The sequence below is a fragment of the Anolis sagrei genome, chromosome 1, assembly GCF_037176765.1.
Source record: "Anolis sagrei isolate rAnoSag1 chromosome 1, rAnoSag1.mat, whole genome shotgun sequence".
NCBI classification, from domain to species: Eukaryota; Metazoa; Chordata; class Lepidosauria; order Squamata; family Dactyloidae; genus Anolis; species Anolis sagrei.
The window spans coordinates 34,799,924-34,821,630 of NC_090021.1; the positions used below are offsets into that span (position 1 = coordinate 34,799,924).

At 37.9% G+C, this 21,707-nt stretch overlaps 1 protein-coding gene across 2 annotated transcripts in view; it reads right to left on the reverse strand.

Annotated features, from left to right (window-relative positions):
- Positions 1 to 21,707, reverse strand: part of USH2A (usherin) — a 546,480-nt gene that overhangs the window by 487,003 nt on the left and 37,770 nt on the right. For both annotated transcript variants that reach the window (XM_060754270.2, XM_060754269.2), the window contains exons 4-7: positions 9,893 to 10,028; positions 7,317 to 7,380; positions 4,954 to 5,248; positions 1,185 to 1,369 (exon numbers count right to left, since the gene is read on the reverse strand). In XM_060754270.2, the coding sequence (XP_060610253.2) occupies positions 1,185 to 1,369; positions 4,954 to 5,248; positions 7,317 to 7,380; positions 9,893 to 10,028 (680 nt within the window). The remainder of the gene's footprint in view (positions 1 to 1,184; positions 1,370 to 4,953; positions 5,249 to 7,316; positions 7,381 to 9,892; positions 10,029 to 21,707) is intronic.

The window sequence follows — 21,707 nt, forward strand, 5'->3', positions numbered from 1 at the left end:
CTATATTTTGAATTTCGCTAAAGGTTGGTGCAATCAGGCAGCTATGGCTGAAGGCAACCTTTTTTAAAAAAAGAGAGAGATAAAAAGAAAAGCTTGCATTATGTAAAATAATGTTCTTGTACAGACAATGCATATTTCGGACTACGCACACACACACACATATACATATGTGTGTGTGTGTGGTCCGAAATATGTATTGTCTGTACAAGAACCCTATTTTATATGTATATGTATGTGTGTGTGTGTTTCTATATGGCCTAGTGGAGACAGAAGATGTCATTATTAGCAGTTGTCAGGCACCTATCCCAAAATTTCATCATTCTGCCTTCTTCCTTTTTTGATGTAGATTGTCTCAAAGAGCAGGCCCGTAGTCAGAAAAAAAATTGGAGAGGGGCCTGGGGAGCTGAGTTGAAACTCTTTTTTTAGCAAATCATGAAGAATAGTTCCATTCTATGACTTATTCCATATTTTTATATAGACTTAATTAAATCAGATGTGTATTTTAGCTATAAAGTTTGAAGGCTTAAAAAAAACCCTGAAAATGACTCCTAATTGGTAATTTAGTGGTTACAAAAGAATACCACAATGCCTGTTGGAAACACTTAAAAACTGTGTAAATACACTTTGAGAGAAATCAAGCTCCATCAAAAAAAACTTCAGTGGACACTCTAGAATGCAAGTCCAGTCAGTTTTTCTTGTCCCGTTGTGCTTCTTATGTATGTTTTCATACATTTAATAAGAGTTGAAAACAACCTTTCATTTGTAGCTGTTATCACTGGCAATGTTCCAGAAATTATACTACTACTAATAATAATAATAATAATATGTTTATTTGTACCCCATTTTATCTCTCCTGAAGGAGACCCAAAGTGGCTTACATTAAAAGTATGACTACATAATTTAAAAATACAGAAATATGCAAACATTAAAACAGAAACAAACATAACAGCATTTAAATGCACAGTTAAAATCCATGAAAATATATTCAAAGCTAAACAGCACTCAGAAAAAAAACCTGTCTATCACAGGCAAGATATGCTTCCAGTGCATGTGATGGTTTTTCTGCAGGTGTAATATGCACAATAAATTTAAAATATGAATATTGTAGACATTAGCATGTGGCTTGACACCTTATAAACCACTTCATCGATATCTAAGATTACAAGGTTACTATTTGTTCCTACCTAGGAAGCTGGAGGCAATTGACTGAATCGGGATATTCTAGTGACCCATTGTTTTCCATTCCAAACACACTGCAGTTCTTTGCAAAGTACTGCCAGTCCTCCCAATCAGAATCATAGTTCTTTTTCCTTTGAATGTGTACAGCTGCAGGTTGTGGACTGAAGAACTGAAGTATAATGTAAAAGATCTATGGATTAAATTAAAAAATGAAACAATTAGAATATCTTAGTTTTTATACCTATTTATGCTTGATCCAACTAAGTTTATTTATGAAAATCAGACCACTTTAAGGAACATAAGAGGATCCCATACAGAATATTAGACTACTGGGCTTCTTGGGTCAGTACTGTCTACAGCAATGTTCTCCTGCTAAGTGATTTTCAGCTCCACTAAAACCCTGGGTTAGGGCCCTGATGTGTCAAGCTTTGCAGGAGGCCAAATCAAACACAGAAAGGTAGAAGGCCAGAGAGGATGTCAGCAGCAAAGCACTCAATGGTACTAACATACCGCAAGTGCAAATACAGAGCATTAATTTTATTTGAGAGCTTCCAAAAAACAAACAAAAAAAACCCCCAAACCAGTTCCTGTTTGTCTCAGAAACTGTCCAGCTAGGATCCATGTTGTGAATAGCTCAGAACTCTTTCTGATTTTATCACTGGTTGGTTTTTCATGGTCATTGGAGCATTTGAAGTGTCAATCCATTTATCGATCCACCTCTGAGAGGGGCATGACTGAACATGAATGTGCTGTGGCATTGGGCAGTGCGCTCATGGTGGCCCTAACAGGTTGGCCCCAGTGAACACAATGGGGTTAGCCTAAGTACACAATGGGTGCTTGAAGAAAATGGGTGAGACTGGCTTGGAGCATGGGAGACAAATCATTACCACAGATAGTCCAGATCTTATCAAAGGAAGCAGGAAATGGATCCAACAACTCTGACATCAATTCATTGTGTGCTTCCCTCACTTGTCCCAGTTCATTGTGAGGGCATCATAGACATCAATCTACTAAGGAGGGCCTTCTCTTTATCACATTACCCATTCAAGCAAGTGGAAACACAGAAGAGGGCTTTTTCAGTGGCTGCTCCCAGACTGTTGAATTCCACCCCAAGAAAGACCAAGATGGCTCTATCCCTGCTGGCCTTTCACAAGCAGGTCAAGACCTTCTTCTGTCAGCAGGCAATTGGGGGAATAATAAGGGACATACTGCTGGGAACTTGCATTTTAAGTGTATTTGTTATGTTTTAATCTGTTTTTACCTTAATCCGCATTATATTATTTAATTGTTTTTATTATTATTATTGTATTTTAAGCTATGACCAAAGTGTGGGATTGTTAACTGCCTTGAGTCGCCATGGAGAGATAGGCGGGGTATAATTACAGTTAATAATAATAATAATAATAATAATAATAATAATAATAATGAAAATTGAAAGAAGAGGTCTGGGTGTGTTACAGCAGCATTCCAGAGATGATTCATAACAAAATGTTGCTATAAGACTAAGGTACACTTGCTCACTTTAAGTCCTAATGAAGCCGCATCTCATAATTCATATTTGGGATCTGATTTCTCAATGTCGCTCCTTTAAAAAAATCAACTTTGAGAACCAGACAGCATGCTCAAATTATTTACTTACATAAGTAAGTAAGTAAGTAAGTAATAATTTGCGAAGATCAATTTGTTCCACTGATTTCAATAGGCTTTAGTTGCAGTTATCTTTAGCTGGATTAAAATATTTATATCATTTATATACATCTTTTTAAAGCAAATGTTGAAATTCCAAAAATATAAATATATTTACCTGTAAGTAAAAAAATCAATTAATGTATCAAATTTAATTTAATATTAAATATATCCTTATTTTAGTTTGTTATATGTTCTTTGTTCACACGTTTATCTAAAAACTCATTCAATGGGAAAGGGTTTCTGTAAATTACACTGGAAACTCTGCTGAAGAGTAGCATATAAATCAAATAAACAAAACAAAGTGAGAAAAGATTTGTTTCTTTCCTGGATATATTTGATAAGATTAAATTACTTTATTTCTCTTGGACATTTTTAATGTGATTATGCACCTCATTTAAGCACTGAGATAATCCAGAAAAGGCATTCTTCAGAGCTCCCATGAATTGTCTGAAATGTGTATCCTCCTTCATAGTAAATATGCAATTTCAGGGAGAAAATGAGCAATCTATGCATTTGTGGGCCTCTACTGTCGCATGCATTGTGGTTTAATGTGGAAACAATTGTTCCTGCATGAATTTTCTTCCTATGAGGAAGACAAGACACAGAAAAGGAATGGCTTTTGAAGGACAGTGAAAAATATCCTTTTCTACCTAGGATTCCAGAGGAATTCATTAAATGAGGCTTATGAAAGATGATTCCAGATTCCATTTTAGAACAGAGGTGAATGTAGAGATGTATACATGTCTATTTGAAACATAAGTGGGGTTTTGTTAACATTTCTTTCTCTCTAAACCTTGAAAATGAATAATGAAGCTTCACAAGTATAGCTACATTAATAGGGAAGGTTGCTAAGCAGTAGTAATCATACTACACTTGGGAAAATTGCTGCTAGGGTTATATATAGAAGAAGGCTTGGTACAAGTAGATCAAGGATGGGACAAGTGTCTGTCTCCATTTTAATTCTGTTTGTAAGGAGGGAGAAAAAAACATGGGTGGGGATACTATAGCTTACCAAAGAAACAAATAAATGGGTCCAAGAGCAATGAAGCATGAACTTTCCCTAGAAATCAAAATGGAGGTGACTGTACTTTGGACATACCATGAGATGACATAAGTCATTGGAAAAGGCAATTGAGTTTGGTAAAATTGAGGGCAGTAGAAAAAGGGGAAGAGGTGCACAGACTCAATCAAGGAAGTCACTGCCCTAAGTTTGCAAAACTAGAATGGGTCTGCTGATGACTGGGGCCCATGGAGGTTTCTCACTGAATAAGTCAAAATTGGCTTCACAGAACAAAATAGCAACCAATTAATTCACTGATTAGCTCTGACAGATTAGCAATCTTGCTTTGAATTCTTGAGTTCTAACACATTTTTTTCTGTAAGTAACTGGGCAGTTCTTCCTAAAATGTGGCTGAATAACTTAAAATATGATTCACAATTTATCATGACATTTCAGTAAGAAAAACAGTATCAATAGGTAGACTTTCATGAAAGACAAAGGAGTGTGTTGAGTTCATGCTAGGATAAATTTCTGGGTTGTATTTAAGTCTCAAAGGCAAGTAGATCTATGAACCCTCAATATGTGTGAGTATGCTGACAGGCAAAAACTTTTTGTTTAAACATGCCTTTAATGTATAGACAGGGAGAGGGGAATGTTATTGGGGATTCTTTGTCTATCTTTTAAAACTTTCACATGTTTTTAAATAGATTTAAATGTTTTATGAAATATTTTTGTTGTTTTATTGCAAATGTTTTTAATTTACTGTATTGGAAGCTGCCTTGGGTCCTGCTCTGAAAGAATGGCAGGGAATAGCAGGGAATGGCAGGGAAAGAATGGCAGGGAAAGCAGAATATTTGCAAAACTACTTTTCTGCAATGTTAAATATAGGAAGGGCTTTTCTGTTCATCTGCTCACTTCAAAGCAACCAAAACAACTAAGTTAGACTGCAATTGAAAATGAGCTTTTAGTCCTTTGTAAATTCCTTGCAAGTTTGATAAGCCTATGAAAGTAAAGAGGATTGTCTAATCTCAATTTTCAATCAATCAGTTATTCAATAGAATAGTTAAAAGGGAATCTAAAATTACCTGGTATTGCCCATTTTCTAAGTCTATTGTAATGGTTACACCATGACTGAGTTGTTCAATGCTTCTAAATACAGAAGAAATCCACGAAGTTCCGATGTCATTATCATTGATATAACTCAAAGGATGAGCTTCAGGATTCAGCCTGAGCACTCTGTCATGAGTTGTGTCATCTGCACTATTAGGGATGCAGTACCTCTGTACAAGAGGATGTACCCTTGGGTGGCTTCCAGGACAGCGGCATTCAGACTGAGTATGGAGCTGAAGAAACTTTCCAGACCATACTTCAAAAATATCTCTAGAATCATAAAAAGAAATATAAAATAACAAATCAGTCAGAGTAAATAGCAAATATTGTTTGTAAATTCACAAGTATAATGACAGCAGCATAGATGGTCGCTCAAGGGTTCACCAATGAGGTCCACCAGGGTAGTGGGCCAAGGAAATAGGGCCCTTTGCACAGTAACTGGATTTTAATGGAATGTCTTTCCATTAAAGTTCTGTTAGTTTCCTCACTAATTGTTTAGGTCTAGATCTTAAAGACATGGATATTCCAAATTATTGTATAAGTCAACCTCATGTATAAATCAAGAGAAGGCTTTGAGGCCCAAAATTATGAATTTTGCTATGAGCCATGGATAAGTTGAGAACATGTAGTGAACAAATCATCTTCTCTCCCTTAAAAAGAGGATCTGTTTATTTGATGTGTTAGATTTTTTATGGGGGAGGGAGCATTCTCCATCACATTGCTGATCTTAGTATAAGTATTTTAAATATTTGTATTTATATAAATGTCTACATTTTTTCTCATATGTGTTTTTCCTATCTTTATTTATATAAATGTCTACATTTATTAAAAAAAATACAGATAGGAAAAACACAAATGAGAAAAAAAAGAATGAGAATTCAGACTAAAAAAGTGGGGAGAAGAGCAAGGAAAGCAATCTGTTTTTATCAAAGACCCAACATGAAGCAGTGACAACTGGGAGAAGCCAGAAGCTTTCATCCCATTAAAATTCCTTCCAAACTAGAGAAAGAAAAGCAGTCGTTCCTCCTTCCTCACACCTTTTTCCTTTCCCACACAGTGTTCAGCAATATAATGCAGCGTAAAGAATACAGTGCACCTGCTATTTTGGGCATTTGAGATAGAGTAGAATGGTGGTGACATTTTAAATAAGGGCTTAGTGCAATAAGCCTCTCTGCAATGAGACTATGGGAGAAATTTTTAACAGCCTCTCCCTTTTAAAAATATACCCTAAGACAGTGGTTCTCAACCGAGAGAACCACTGTCTTAGGTGTTTTGGCCTACAACTCCCAGAAATCTCAGCCAGTTTACCAGATGTTAGGATTTCTGGGAGTTGAAGGACAAAACATCTGGGGACCCACAGGTTGAGAACCACTGCCCTAAGACAGTATTATTTCAGACCCAAAAGGAAATGTATTTTGCCCAAGATCTAAAATCATTTTCAGAGATATTGTCAAGGTTGAATCCCATTAGAGGGCAGCAGCAGCAAAAAAAAAAAAAAAAGTGAGGTGAAAAATTGCAGAATAGTTTATCTTAATGCACTTACTATCTGGAACTAATCCTATAGGGAGGTATTTCAACATTTGAGAGTTGGGAAACCATGGCATATACAAAAGCTATGAAACCTAAAAAAACATTGGTATCATTAAGAAAGATGTTTAGTTACTTCAGGAAGCTTGAGGGTCAGATCAGAATTTGAGGAGGAACAAATTTGGCCCCCGAATCGAATCTTCCTTAATTGTGACTTTTTAACAAAAAAAAACCTGAAACTATCTCAATCTATATTTATAAGACTTATGAGCAGCCTTGTTTAATTAATGTACATTGAGTTACAGACCCAAATTACAGTATCATAGAACCTTAGCGTGTAAAGGAACAGCAAGGATCATCTTGTTCAACCATCTGTCATGCAGGTATAAAGAACTAATGCATTCCTGAAAGATGCCCATTTAACCTCTGTTTAAAGTACATCCAAAGCAGCAGAGTCCGTTCTCTCTGGGGCAGGCTGCAACAGACTGTCAAATAGCTCTTAATATCAGGACTTTCTTCCTAATCTTTAGCTGGAATCTCTTTTTTGTTGTTGTTGTTTGAATCCATTGCCTCATGTTCTGAGTTCTAGAACACCAGAAATGACAGCTCACTTCATTTTCTACATATATTTAAAGATGGCTATCATGCTATTCTCAGCGTTCTATTCCCCAAGTTAGATATACCCTTTATCCCATGTTTAGCTATCATACAATGAAATAATTGGAAAGACCTGGCACTCTTCAAAGCAAACTTAGGACAGCCACTCTTGGCCATACACGTTTTGGATTGGTAAAAATGAAAATTTCCCTACCTGTTTGTAAGTGCTACTTGGTACAATCTGAAATCTTGCATCCTTCCAACAAATTGCTCTGAACCTGTGAAAATACATTATAAATAAATAATCCAATTCCCTCAACCAGAAAACAGCTATGTGCTGCTTGAGGGGATCTCAAATTCAGCACACAGAGATCTCTCTTGCGCAATTACCTCTTCTGAGTGAAACCATCTTGGTTCCGGACAAAACTATGGAGGGCAGTGACTTAATTTTTTTGATTAAAATGATTTATAATAACTTTATAGGCACATTTTGTACCTATCCCTTATCTGATTATAGAGGTGGCACACAGACTGGCTCATTAGACAGAAGTAATGAGCCAGTCTACGTGCCATCTCTAATTAGAGAAGAGATACAGTAGGGACAACTGTAGCTGTCATTTTATGTGATAAAGATGAAAGGTGTGTTTTAAAGATTCCTTTTCCTTTTACACGTTTATTGTGTGTCTGGTATTCAAAATGACAATGTCAACAAGAAGCATTTGGAAATGAGAATTTTTGAGTCCTGATATATTAGAAGTTCCATGGTTTCTTTGGAATAAATCAAACTTTCCTCAAGCCAGATGCAGATATATTTAGGACTCGGCTCCAAATTGCAGTATGTTCTGGATCAGTGATACTCAGCCTTAATAAATCTGCAGAACCAATTCATCACAAAACAGAATTTCAGAGAGCTGCAAAATCACTGGAACCTTATATTGACGGCAATGTTCAGAACATGGTGAAAAATTATTTTATCTCCGCATCACCAAATATTCAGCCTATTACAACAGATTGGCTATTTCTATGGTCATAATACCTCCTTCTACCTTATCCCTTGTTTGAGAAATTAAACATTATGAAAGGATTGTTTTCTTTTAATTCTTTTTCATTACTAAAAAAAACTTGTAGTGGGTCATATTGCAGAAAGGAAGCTCAAAACATGACAAAACTGAAAATACAGATTAGCCTTCTTCAACTCTCTTGAGATATTCTGAACGGTAGCTCTCCTGTATCTCAGATAGCATGATCAGGGAAGTGGCAACTGAACAATTTAAACAAATATAAACTTATTAGTATTTCAATGGGAAATGTGGGCCTGCTTTTGGCTGATGAGATAGGATTGTTGTTGTTGTTGTTGTGTGCTTTCAAGTCATTTTAGACTTAGGTTGACACAGAGTGAGGGCCGGTTAAATGACCTTACAGGGCCGTATCCGGCCCCCGGGTCTTAGTTTGAGAACCCCTGCTCTAATATATCCGGAACACAACCAAATTATAAGAGAAAAGATGAGAGAAGAAGAGATCAGATCAAAGTACAAGAATCTTGGTTATCTTTTCTAAATGGTTTCAGGAAATACAGAAGTTTCTCAGCTACCTGCTCTGTATCCACATCATATACTATGTTGACTATAAGCACATCTAAACTGGCACTGTAATGCAGCTTGGAACTGCTTTTGCTGCATGGGTAATAAGATTGATAGATCTGGAAAGGAAAGTGATTGCATTAACCACAGAACCTGGCCTCAAACTGCTCTCTGCCCCCCCCCCCCAAATTTTGGGGAGATATGTGTAGGAGGTGATAACAAAGGGGAAATGACAGTTAAGAATGGAGTTAATAAGTTACTCATCCCAGTAGGTCAGTTAGCCTCCTGCATTTTCTGGCAGCTCCCTTGTCCCAAATCCAACAAAGCACTTCAACGAGGGACGGTGTCTACAATGCACTCTGCATTCTATGGACCTGATTTTGTCCTGAGATCTGGGATATATTGGGATCTGGTCAGCACATTAAATAGTTCAATTCAAATTTTCCAGTGACTTTCTTTAATGCATTATACACCCTTTCACCCATGCTGCAGTGTACATTGGTGCTGTGCTTATTCTGGCTGCTGCAGTTTTGAGATGACTTGAAGGTGCATTAAATGGTCAGTATAGATGAACTGTAGCTCTTCTGTATATTCCCATCTCCTTCTATACATTTCCATACACTTACATTAAATTCTATTCTATTCACCTGGAGCATAAAAAGGAGCAAGAAAGATAGGTCTACCCTAACTAAAGCTAGTAAAAAAAGAATGAATCTCCTCCCTTTACTCCAAATCTGACACAGATATGATTGATGTTCAGTTATTAACATGTTGTGGTTAGATGTTGCTGATGTCGAATCCCACTCTACAGAGGAAATAATATCTAATAAGTAATCAGCTCAATATTATGTAATGCTCATGAAGTTATTTCATCTCATTTTCTAACTGAGTTCACTTGGGCCTATCTCCTCTGTTTGAACGAGCCACACATTCTTCTATTTGTACTACCAGCTAGTGTCTAAATCACCAATCTGCGCAAGGATTGTTTTTGTGCAAATATAGTTTTACAAGTATTATTCCGGTATATGTAGTTATTGTATCACCAACACAAATGCAACTGAAAAAGTAATAAAGAATATGTTCATACACAGGAAAATATGCATCACAACTAAAAGCAGGAGGTATTACTAGGAACTGCTAGGAGACATGCAGTCAAATATTTCTTTTAATGATAGCCAACCACATATATTCCCAACATATTCTGACTTACCATTTAAATTCTGTCCAACTCGCCATTCACCCTCAACAGAGGGGTCTGAAATGAATCCAGTGAGAATTCTGGAATCAAAAGCTGTGTTGTCATCTTCCAAACCATTTATAAAGAAGCTAATTTTTGTCTGGTGAACCTACAAAATTGCAAAAAAGGGGGAAAGTCCTTTTTTTTATAAACAACTGATCTTAAGATTTAATCTAGTGCCATATATTATCTGACACATTAGTTTGGAATGCAATATATCAATGCTTTAGTTAAATCCATCAGAAGCCCACCTTGTATAACTGGTGCTCATTACAGAATAGTCTATTCAGTTGTTGGGAAAAGAAAGATTTTTCAGTGATTGAATTAAGAATTCTATTAAAATAACATTGGAAGATCCTTTTTGGTGTCACATATATGAATAAAATAACATTTATATAACTGCACTAAAGTCTTATACAGTCAGACGTGATTGGAACTGTTATTCCAATAGTAACAATAAAACTAGACTAAGTCAGTCCATTATTCTGATTATTGATTGACTACCTTTTTTTCACCATACTTTAATGCATTAACCAGACACATAAACAGAATCTCCTTGACATAGATGTCAAAAAGACAGAGAACTTTTGTAGGTTCATTCCTCTTCCTCTTATAGCAACTTCACTTGAAGATTGGAGTACATCAAAAATCATAACTATTGGAATTCATGAATGTATCCTTTGCTACCTCTCAGAAGAGACATTTTAAAAGACTTGTCTTTCACAATTTTATTTAATGTCTGCCTCACTGTGTGGTGACATAGTACCACTTAGCACATCAGACCCCCCCCCCCCCCATTATTATCTGTAACATTATGTTGTTGCTGCTGCTGTTGCTACTACTATTTTCATATCACCAGGAGAAAATAAAATGGAGAAGCTTACTTTTGAGTGCCAGCATCTGATTCTTTCTGAAATGAATCAGCCCTTCTGAAATGTTCTGGAAGATTTTTAGAAAGATTTGTTGATCTGAAGCATTTTTTACAATGCAACAAAATTGCGTGGAGTGGGAGGGAAGGAGGGGGCTGAGTGAGTCTCCTCCCATCAGCGAAAGATGTGTGTTTGAGAGATCTGTTCTGTATTTGTTAAAACTTAAACTTAGGAAGTTGTTTAAAATTACACTCCTCTTTCTCTAGTCCTTGGATCGGGGATCTTAGAAAGTGGTTTAAAATTGCACTCATCTTTCCCTAGCAGGAATTACTATATTATTATTATTATTATTATTATTATTATTATTATTATTATTTATACACAATAAGATTAGTACACAGTCAGCAAGATCACTCTGCTGGCTGTTGTATTGGATCACATGCTGGACACTTTCCAAGTGTCTTAGGACTGTGTGATGTATCAGCAAATAATGCATGTAGATCCTAGTAGGGTGACGTTTTGCAGTGGACAGATGGTAATTTTGTCATCGCTGATTTTGTTTAAGTGCAGGTCAAGGTCTTTAGGCACTGCACCCTGTGCTGATCACCACTGGGACCACCTTTACTGGCTTGTGCCAGAGTCTTTGCAGTTTGATCTTTACGAGGCATGAATGTCTAAAAAAACTAGAAATTTTGTGACTGAAAGAAAATTGCATTACCGAGCAGCATTCCCATGGGGGAAGAGTAATATTCTTATTTTTCCAAACTTTGTAATAACATACCTGATGGGGCCTCTTAATGTTTATACTTACATATGGTACCCATGAAAAATCCTACTATTGCAGATTCATTCTACACTCTTTCATAATTTGTCATAGTATGTTGAGATCAGGGCTTCTTAAACTGTGGATCCTGACCCCAAATGAGATCCCCTTAACCCAATGTTGGGGTCTGAAAAGAGTTTTCTGATTATCACCTAGTGGCTGTTTTAGACATTTACATGGATCTGTTGGGCAGTGTTTTCAATGGACTCTGCAGAAGATGCTTCAGCTGTACTTCTTAAAATGTTTAGCAAGCCTTGCAAATTCTGATTTGTTATCAGGAAATGTTTGATTTCTATACCCATATAAAATACCTATATGTACTCAGGGTCATGTAATAATGTCTCAGGCCAAAGGGGGCCCCAAATGGAAAAGTTCAAGAACTCCTAGATACTGGTTAGAGTGAATTTATATCTGTGTGCAAAACTAGGAGGATTCCAGCTATACCATTAAAACCAAACCTTGGAAGTAAGTAGTTACATATAATGTGTTATGAATTATTAATTCATTTTTTCAAGAATGGTGTGACCAAAACTTTTAAATAACTTTCATAATTACAGGTGTGGGCATACTAAACGGTGGTGGAGGATTTTTCCATGGTCCAAGTGCTTATGCATATTCCGTTTTTGGAGTCCAATATGAGGTGAACAAATTGGAAGTGGTAGGGTTTTTTTTAATAGCAAAAAATGTACTTTAGTTACTTCTGAGAATCAGCAAAATAAGCTTACTTTAAATAAATAATGCCTGATTGTCACTTAGTAGTAATAACTAATATTGGAAATTATATATTTACATTTAAATAAATAATAAACAATGATAACTAACTACTTTTACAGCCCTTGGAACTATAATGGTAAATGATGAAAATACTAATTTTGTTAGTCAAGAATCAAAATACTGCCAATCTATTTTCTACCATTTAAAGCAGGGCATGGTGAATTGAAATGAATTGCCAACAATTCCTCAATGGTACAGTCGTATGAAACATTTATGTTGAAGTAATTGGCTTTTAGCCATGTTTTACCCAAGAGGGTACATATGACGCTCTGGTACTTCTGGGGGAAGTCACGGGGTAAAAGCCATATTAGTCCTGAATAAACTGTTTAATCCAGCATAGCATAGCGATTGCCTCTAATGTTTAGAGTTTAGAAAAAGAGTAACAACTTCTAACCAAATTCCCTGGTCTGATATATCCATTTAGGAGTTCCCTATAAACATCAAGAAAAAGAAAACAGTAACTAATCTGTTCTTCATCTTTCCACTTTTATTTACCATGTGCCAAGTATTCTCAAAAACCTCAGGGGAAGTTAGCATGTTGCAGCAAAAAAAAAAAAATAACAAAGAGCCTTGTGGCACTGTAAAAACAAACAACTTTTACTTGGCATAAACTCTAATGGATGCCAGCCTACTTTCTTTCAGTTTGGTGAACCGAGCAGAAACTGCAAACAAATTATTCCCTGTAAAGGGCATAGCCCTTTAAAAAACTTTGAACTTTGGGTTACTCATAACAGTGTCTTTCTAATTGCTAAAGGCCTTCTTTTTTCCTCTCAAAGAGACAAAGAATCAGAACAGGAAATATCTATCAGGGGATCCCAAAAAATGTCACCACTGCTGAAGTTTTACTCAAGACTGGCTGTTTGGCACAGTGAGAAAACACCTCAAAGGTTCTCCAAGCCTTGAGGTGCTTTCTTACTAGAGAATTGCAGGAAATATATAGGAACTACTAGCTGTACCCGCCACGCGTTGCTGTGGCCAACCTTACCTCCCTCTTTGTCTCCTTTCTTTGGGAGGAGATATAGTGCATGCACACACACGCGCATACACATATGGGTGTGGATAATATGGCAATGTCTATGTTGAAAGGAAGTTGTGAAGAATACCTACATGGATGTTAATTTTACTATATTTCCTCAACTCTCCCCTCAAATACACAGTCACGCGGGAAATAAGTGGCTCTGGTGGAGTGCATGTCTTGAGGGGTTATTGTGGGGATGATCTTGCATGTGCATTAATTCCACTATATTTTCACAACTCCACACACCCACACCCATATGCGGCCACTGTTGCTTTGCCAACATGTGTATGTTGCCAAGTTGTAAAAGATAGATAGATAGAATGATTTTCAATTCATACAGCAGTTCAAAAACATGCAAATGTGAGTAGAGCAATAGATATCACTCTGGCAGGAAGGTAAGGGCGCTCCATGCAGTCATGCCAGTGGCCACATGACTTTGGAGGTGTCTATGGAAAACGCCGTCTCTCCCCCCCCACCTCTCTCTCTCTACCTCTCTTTCTCTACCTCTCTCTCTCTCTCTGTACCTCTCTCTCTCTACCTCTACCTCTCTCTACCTCTCTCTCTACCTCTCTCTCTCTCTCTACCTCTCCCCCTCTCTCTACCTCTCTCTCTACCTCTCCCTCTCCCTCTCTCTCTCTACCCCCCCCGGGCTGTGCAAGGCGCGCTCTCCCCTCTTTCCCATGCTTCCTTCTTTCTTTCCCCCCTTCTTCCTTTCTCTCTTTCCTCCGTTGCCGCAGCATGCAAGGAGGAAGGTGAAGGGGAAGGGGTCATGGCGCCATGGAGATCGCCTGGGAAGTTCAAGGGGAAGGAGCGAGGGAGAGAAGGAAAGAGGCAGGAGGAGGAGGAATGAGGAGAGGAAGCTGCCTGAAGGGAGAAAGGAGGAGGGCTTGCAAGCCTTGCAGGGAGTTTCCTTCCCCCCTCTCTCACTCACACACAACCGTCAGGAAGAAATGCCTCTTTTGCGCCTGCTTGCCTCACCTTTAAAAGAAAAAAGCAAAGAGCAAGGGGAAGGCGAAGTTGTGTGTATGTGTGTGGCCATGTGTGCGGGACAGGCTCCCGAGTATGCTGCCGTGAGGGAGGAAGCTCGCACGCACTTGGCTCTCAATGCTGTAACGGTAGCTCTTCCCTTGTGTGGATTTTTGGGGTGTCTGCTGTTTCTTTGGGGGTTTTTTTGAGTGGAGGACAGGGCGCGCGCGCGCGCGCGTGTGTGTGTGTGCCGCGCGGGGGGTGTGTGTGAGGGGCCATGTGTGTGCGCACGCGCCGGGGAGTTTGCACCAGTGCGCATGCTCAGTTGTTCTGCCGTTTTTTGTGGTTGTTGTTGTGCGGTTTTGTTTTCTGAGTGGATTAGTTTGTACCTAGTGGGTTGTTCTTGGGGCATGGCAATTTTGGTAGAGTTTTGTGGAGGGGTTTTAGAGTTTTGTTTCCTCGTTGGACGCCAGGAGGAAATTTATAGATATAGATTGTTCACAGTTATTCTTCTCCTGGTCAAAACACCAAAAAGTCAAAACATGTTTCTTGGCAGTCAAGAAACACCTTTGAGAAGAACAATTGGCCAGAGAGATTTTGCGGCTCTGAGCAAATATTCAAATCTTCCATTCCAAAATACTGTCAAAACAGGCTGCTTTGAGACTATCTTCAAATACACAGATGAACATGACCTCCATTTCTTCCTGCAGATCAATTAAGATATTGAACAAAGTTAAGCTCAGGACAGAAGTATGTCTCAACCAACTTGTAACTTTTAGTTACTTCTCTCAAGGAAGATGAGGAACCTTAAATAAATATTATTATTATTATTATTATTATTATTATTATTACTTTATTTGTACCCCGCTAGCATCTCCCGAAGGACTCGATGCGGCTTACATAGGCCAAGGCCTCCAAACACAATACAACAATACAATACCTAAAGCAAATTAAAAACAGTTAAGCAGTATAAACAACAACAATAACAATACATCAAGACACTATAGAATCATAGAATCATAGAGTTGGAAGAGACCTCATGGGCTATCCAGTCCAACCCCCTGCCCAAAAGCAGGAAAATTGCATTCAAAGCACCCCGACAGATGACCATCTAGCCTCTGTTTAAAAGCTTCCAAAGAAGGAGCCTCCGCCATAGTCCGGGACAGAGAGTTCCACTGCTGTACAGCTCTCACAGGAAGGTGTTCCTAATGTCAGATGGAATCTCCTTTCTTGTAGTTTGAAGCCATTGTTCCGCATCCTAATCTCCAGGACAGCAGTAAACAAGCTTGCTCCCTCCTCCCTATGACTTCCTCTCACATATTTATACATGGCTATAATGTCTCCTCTCAGCCTTCTCTTCTTCAGGCTAAACATGCCCAGCTCTTTAAGCCGCTCCTCATAGGACTTGTTCTCCAGACCTCTGATCATTTTAGTCGCCCTCCTCTGGACAAATCCCAGCTTGTCAATATCTCTCTTCAATTGTGGTGCCCAGAATTCTTTGGATGTGACCTCTCAACCAGTTACAAATCTACTGAATCCCTAATAGCAACACAGGACCTTATCATACACCCAGTTTCAGACAAAGTACTTTTTTGTAAAATGAATGGAAATCAACTTCACTTGTCTCTAATTTCTTTGCATGTGTCAGATGTATGTTTTGTGTGTGATTGTACTTGCAGTTGCTCCTTGTCTGCAGGTTGCAATCTGTACCAGTGATGTGTTTCTCAGGGCATGTTTTGGGGTGGTCTTTTTCTACCATTCTGTTCTCCTTTGTCAAAAAGACAGCAGTATACTTCCGGTGGCAGTTAAAGTATGGTAATAAACAAAACCATAAATGTGCTCTGCTTTTCCTTAATTGTTTCCTTTAAAAGGTTAAAGGTTGTCCCCTGACATTAAGTCCAGTCATGTCTGACTCTGGGGTGTGGTGCTCATCTCCATTTCTAAGCCGAAGAGCCGGCGTTGTCCATAGACACCTCCAAGGTCATGTGGCCAGCATGACTGCATGGAGCGCCATTACCTTCCCACCTGAGCGGTACCTATTGATCTACTCACATTTGCATGTTTTCGAACTGCTAGGTTGGCAGAAGCTAGGGCTGACAGCGGAAGCTCACGCCGCTCCCCGGAATCGAACCTGCGACCTTTCGATCAACAAGCTCAGCAGCTCAGTGCTTTAACCCACTGCACCACCGAGGGCTCCTAATTGTTTCCTTTATTAACCTTTTTATTAAAAAATAAAAATTGCCCTGCTCCATAGGAACAAAAAATGTTTTAACATTTCTCTGTTGGGACAAAATAGTGAAGTTGTGTAAGATCTGTCAAAAATAATTAAAAAGGTAAGACAATATATAGGAGAACATCAGATGGATTGATTGGGCTGATCTGTGGGCTACAGACAATGTGTTTGCTGTTGCCTGTTTTTGGTCAAAAGATATTTAGCCACTTGCGCTCCTCCTATTTTTATGTTTTATACTAATTTATTCAATGCTTTTGATATGAAATAAATAAATCTGTTGGCTGTGTGATAAGTCAAAGATGTATTATTTATTTCAAATGGGAAGGACGCAGTGGGCATGTGATGGCAGGGGCGGCTCAACCCATTACGCAAAGTAAGCATTTGCAGTATAGTTGATTTTGCCCAGAGGCGCTCTTGAGGCACTCTTGGGGTAAAATAAACCTTGAAATATGCGAGTTGTACTCACTGGAATGTATAGTTCACATAAAATCAAAGAACATTCTGAACTCCACCAATGATGGAACTGAACCAAATATGGCACACAGAACTTCCATGACCATCAGAAAATATATATCAGTGATTGGTTGGGGGAGGGGGCCAAAATACCCTTTGCTTACCATTGAAAATTACCTATGGCCGCCTCTGTGTGATGGGGTGGTTATGTATCTAGTCCTCACTGTGTCTTGCTAGGCCACTTAAAAGGTATTTTCCGTGGTGTGTGTAAAAATGCCCATAGTCTAGTGTACATCTTACCAGCATGGCTGCAATAATATAATTCATGGCAGAACTTGTCCAAAGTCTTACTCAAATACTTAGCCCTCTTTTAAAAATAAATTTTGAGAAATCTTTATATAGTTAACATGATTAGCCTTTACTGGTGCACATGTTGTTTCAAAATATAAAATGGTAAACTGAGGTTTTAAAGCTTTTCTTGCTGTTGCCGCAGCTACTGCTTTTGTTTTTACTGCCACTTTGTGAAACCCTATTTCCATTTTGCATAAACAGGTACTCATGAGTTTAAAGGGATGGCTGCTGAACCATCTCTCCACGTAGATGCTGAGAGAAGCTAGAGTGTTTTAGCCTGCCTTGATATCCACTCTAATCAAATCAAATGGGACTGGAATAATTGCATCCTGGAAACAATGAGTGTGTGAGGACAAACAAAAGGCTTATGAAAAGGCAAGATAATTTGGTGCAAAAAGAAGAAGCTGGGCCCTGAAAAAATTCATTTGGAAAATCAGAACATGAACATTCAAAATGCCTTTCTGCTGTCAATAAAGCCGCACAGATTTCTGACCAATGTAAACACACAGTTATCTGTAAATCTAAGCCTGAATTGTTATCATTAGTGGCTCAGGTACCTTACGCTATATTAGTATTTTAAGTAAGAAAATATGAAATAAATAAACCATTGATTTTTTTAATGGAGAAAATACACCTTCCTTAAATAAAAAAATATTTAACAGATACCGAAGTCTGCTATTTTTATTCCCAGATGTAGTCAATATTGTCCAAATCTGAGATAATGTGGAATTATTGCCCTTCCGCTGAAGAAAAATCTGAAGGGTATTATCATAATGGCTAGGCAGTGCGATTTGGTTCAAGAAAGTTCTCGCATATGGAGATTTTCCTACTCAGAGAGCATTACTCTCATTCTGTGTTAGTATGCCTATTGATGAAACAATGTGCACTGAACACATAAATATTTTTTTTCATTTTTAACAGAAACTCTTCCTTAAGCCTTTGATGCCATTTTCATGTGTGAGGATATGTGAGTGCGTGTGTTACTGGAAATGTTTCTCTTTTCCCATCACACATTTTTTTACAGCCTGTTACTGTCTGTGGGTGTTTGACTGTTATCATTATAAAAGATACGGGCTTTTCTATTTTGTTATTTGTAGCATTATCTCATGTTTTACAACATCTTTGCACACAACACACAGGCAACATGAAATATAACTAGTGAAAAGTTCTCAGTGGTATTAATGCATAAAAAAAGAATGTGGTTCCATCTTCAGTGTCTTTACCCAGCCAAAAGCTGATGAACAGCCAATTTTCCTTTATCACATTAGCACAGCCATGAGGGAAACGCATTTGTTCTAGTCAGCTACACTAAAGATACTATTACCAATCTAACATATACATGTTTTATATCAGCAGTATTCTCAGAGTATGAGAGAGCCAACAATATATTAACACTAGCATGACAGTTTATTTAAGAAAAGAAAATTGTCTCTGTAGAGGGACAGAAGTTAGAAATGTATGGCTAAAGCTCAGTGTCACTGGCCTAATAAAGGTAATAATTCTTCAGCTTTCTTTATAGCAGGTAACAGTCCAGTGACAGTCCTGTCATATCATTCAAATAGAAATGTTGTCTTTTACAAGTTTAAGTGCACCTTTATTTTTAAGTCAGAAATGAAGTGAAGTCTATATCCTTCTTTTGTGGTGGAAACATTTGTGCTTGGGATTCAGGATTAGGCTGCCTGACTTTATTAAAGATGTGTTTATTACAATAATTCCCACCAAAAGGTTAAATAATAGAACACAATAGGGCCTTACTTAGTTCTAAGCCTACAATATTGCCAGAGTTAAACAAATGATGCTATTTATGAGGGCAAAATCAGGATGATGACTGGCAGCTTTGGTCCAAACTGGTATAAAGCCATAAAGGTGAAAGGACCTAAAGGGCCATCTAGTCCAACCTCTGCAATACAGATGTACAATCAAAGTATTCCTAAGAGATAGTAATCTAACTCCTGGTTAAAGGTCTCCAAAGAAAGGAGACTCTGAGGCAATGTATTCCACTATGGAACTCCTCTTACTGTCAGGAAATTCTAATGTTAAGGCAGTAGCTCCTTTCTTCCAAGTTGAATCCATTGATCCTTGTTCTAGTATTCAAAATAGGTGAATAAAACTTGCATCATCTTCAACATGGCATCCATTCAAATATGTTAAAAAGACTATCACATCACCTCTCAGGGCCCTTCCACTCATCTGTATAAAATCCATATTGAACTGGATTATATGGCACTACAGACTCAGATCTTGGTCAGTAAGAACTGACCATGGAATAACAGACTGGTTCAAGATTGGGAAAGGCATATGGCAGGGTTGTACACTCTCATCCAACCTATTCAATTTGTATGCAGAACACATCATGCAACGTGCGGGGCTTGACGAATGCAAGGCTGGGGTAAAAATTGCTGGAAGAAACATTAACAAACTTAGATATGTTTGTGCATGTGCAATCAACCCATATACATCTGCATATGTATGGAGAAAATGTTTAAATCACATAATGAGCTGCATACCATGAAGAATTTGCCACAACAGGACCATATAAATCTACATTTTGAAACAAGTCTAATCATCTGATTTAATTCCTAAACCAAATAATTAAAAAAACACCCTGAACTTGGTTTGGTTTTATATTTGCGGCCTTCCGATGCTTATTAGTTGATCCAATGAATATTGGACCCTTAAATTTATTGAGTTCTTTCATGAGATATATATTGACCTGTGGTTCACTAAAACAATAAGATAAACCTACATCAAAGCTCCACAATCAATTAAATTGAAATTTCATCTTACCGATTCTCATAACAGCTTTTAAAAAACATATGGCTTGCTATGCAGCTTATATATTTCATACAATTAAGAAGTCAAAAAACATGTTTCTTCCAACCTGTTCACAACTTTCACCTTTCCACAACCCCAGAATCCGTACATATCAGGTTCCTTCTGAATAAACTCAGTTTATAGGAGTAGACACTACATTAATTCCAAGGTAAGAAAATAGATTAAGGTTATGATCAGAATGACAAGTCTGATGACTTTCTTGAATGGCTTAATAGAAACAACAAATCAACAATGGTTACTGATGACAACGGATGCAAGCAAATACAATGGATAGTAGCAGTAATGAGAGAAGAAATTAGTAATGTCAGTCTATTATCTAAGAAAAAAAACTTCAAGGATAAAATTCAAACTCAACTTCAGCATCTCTGATATTTTAGGTTTTAGCTGCACTTTTATTAGTTATAAACACTTCTGACTGAGAATAGATTAGTGATCATCACAACACAATCATAGTTTTTTTAAAGCAGGTTCAGACCAAACTTCAGAAAGCTTATACACGAGGAATTTCCATATCCATAAATACATATTCAGAGTTCTACAATGAGGTAACTGAACCTATCACTTTACTAGAAGATAGGAGCAAGAATGTAACTAACACGGGTTGCGTTTACACATACCAAAATAATCTGGAGGACTGTGTGTTCTAGAGCTGCCAAGGATATAGCACAGGAGCATCCCTCAAAGCTCTTTTGGTGTCCAAACAGCCAGCAGTGTATTTGGGCAACTGCAGCCATGGCTGTTTTGCTAACAAAAAGCAGCTCCCTGTTAGAACTTTGATGCTGATGCTAGTTCTGGTGAAGTCACAAACAGAGCACCTAGCCAGTTGACCAGCAAAAATAACATTTCTGGCAAGGCTCTTCTGGAAGCTTCTTCTAGTGACGCAGTGGTGGGATGTATGAATACTGAACTGGGATTGATTCTGCTGTCCACACCTCAAAACCTCCAGGAGCACAGTTCACCTTATGCAAGATTAACAGCTGGAAGCAGCACTTCTGTTGTGAATCCAGATGTACAACATGTAGACTCTTTGAAGTTGTTGCAAGGTAAGCTTGCTTTATTTAACCAAGTTGCAAGTGAGGATAGGATTGGACACAAGATTCAGATTGTATACCAGTTCAGTGATTCGGAAAACAGCCAGCTTTGAGTTGGACCATTTAGACACTTTTCAATTTCATTTCATACATCAAATCAAGATTTGGAAAGTGAAAGTTTTGTGCCTTCCATCGACTGCCATGGGTAATTTTGAAAACCCATTAGATCTTTCTTATAATTATCAAAATTAAGACATCATAGCCCGTTAGAAGATATTGTTGATGTTGTGATCCTTCAAGTTGTTTCTAATTTATAGCGAGCCTACAGATTCATTTGCCAGAATATTTTTTTGGCAAGATTTGTTCAGAGAAGGTTTGCCTTTGCCTCTGAGGCTGAGAGAGTATGACTTGCCCAAGGTCATACAGGTGGGATTT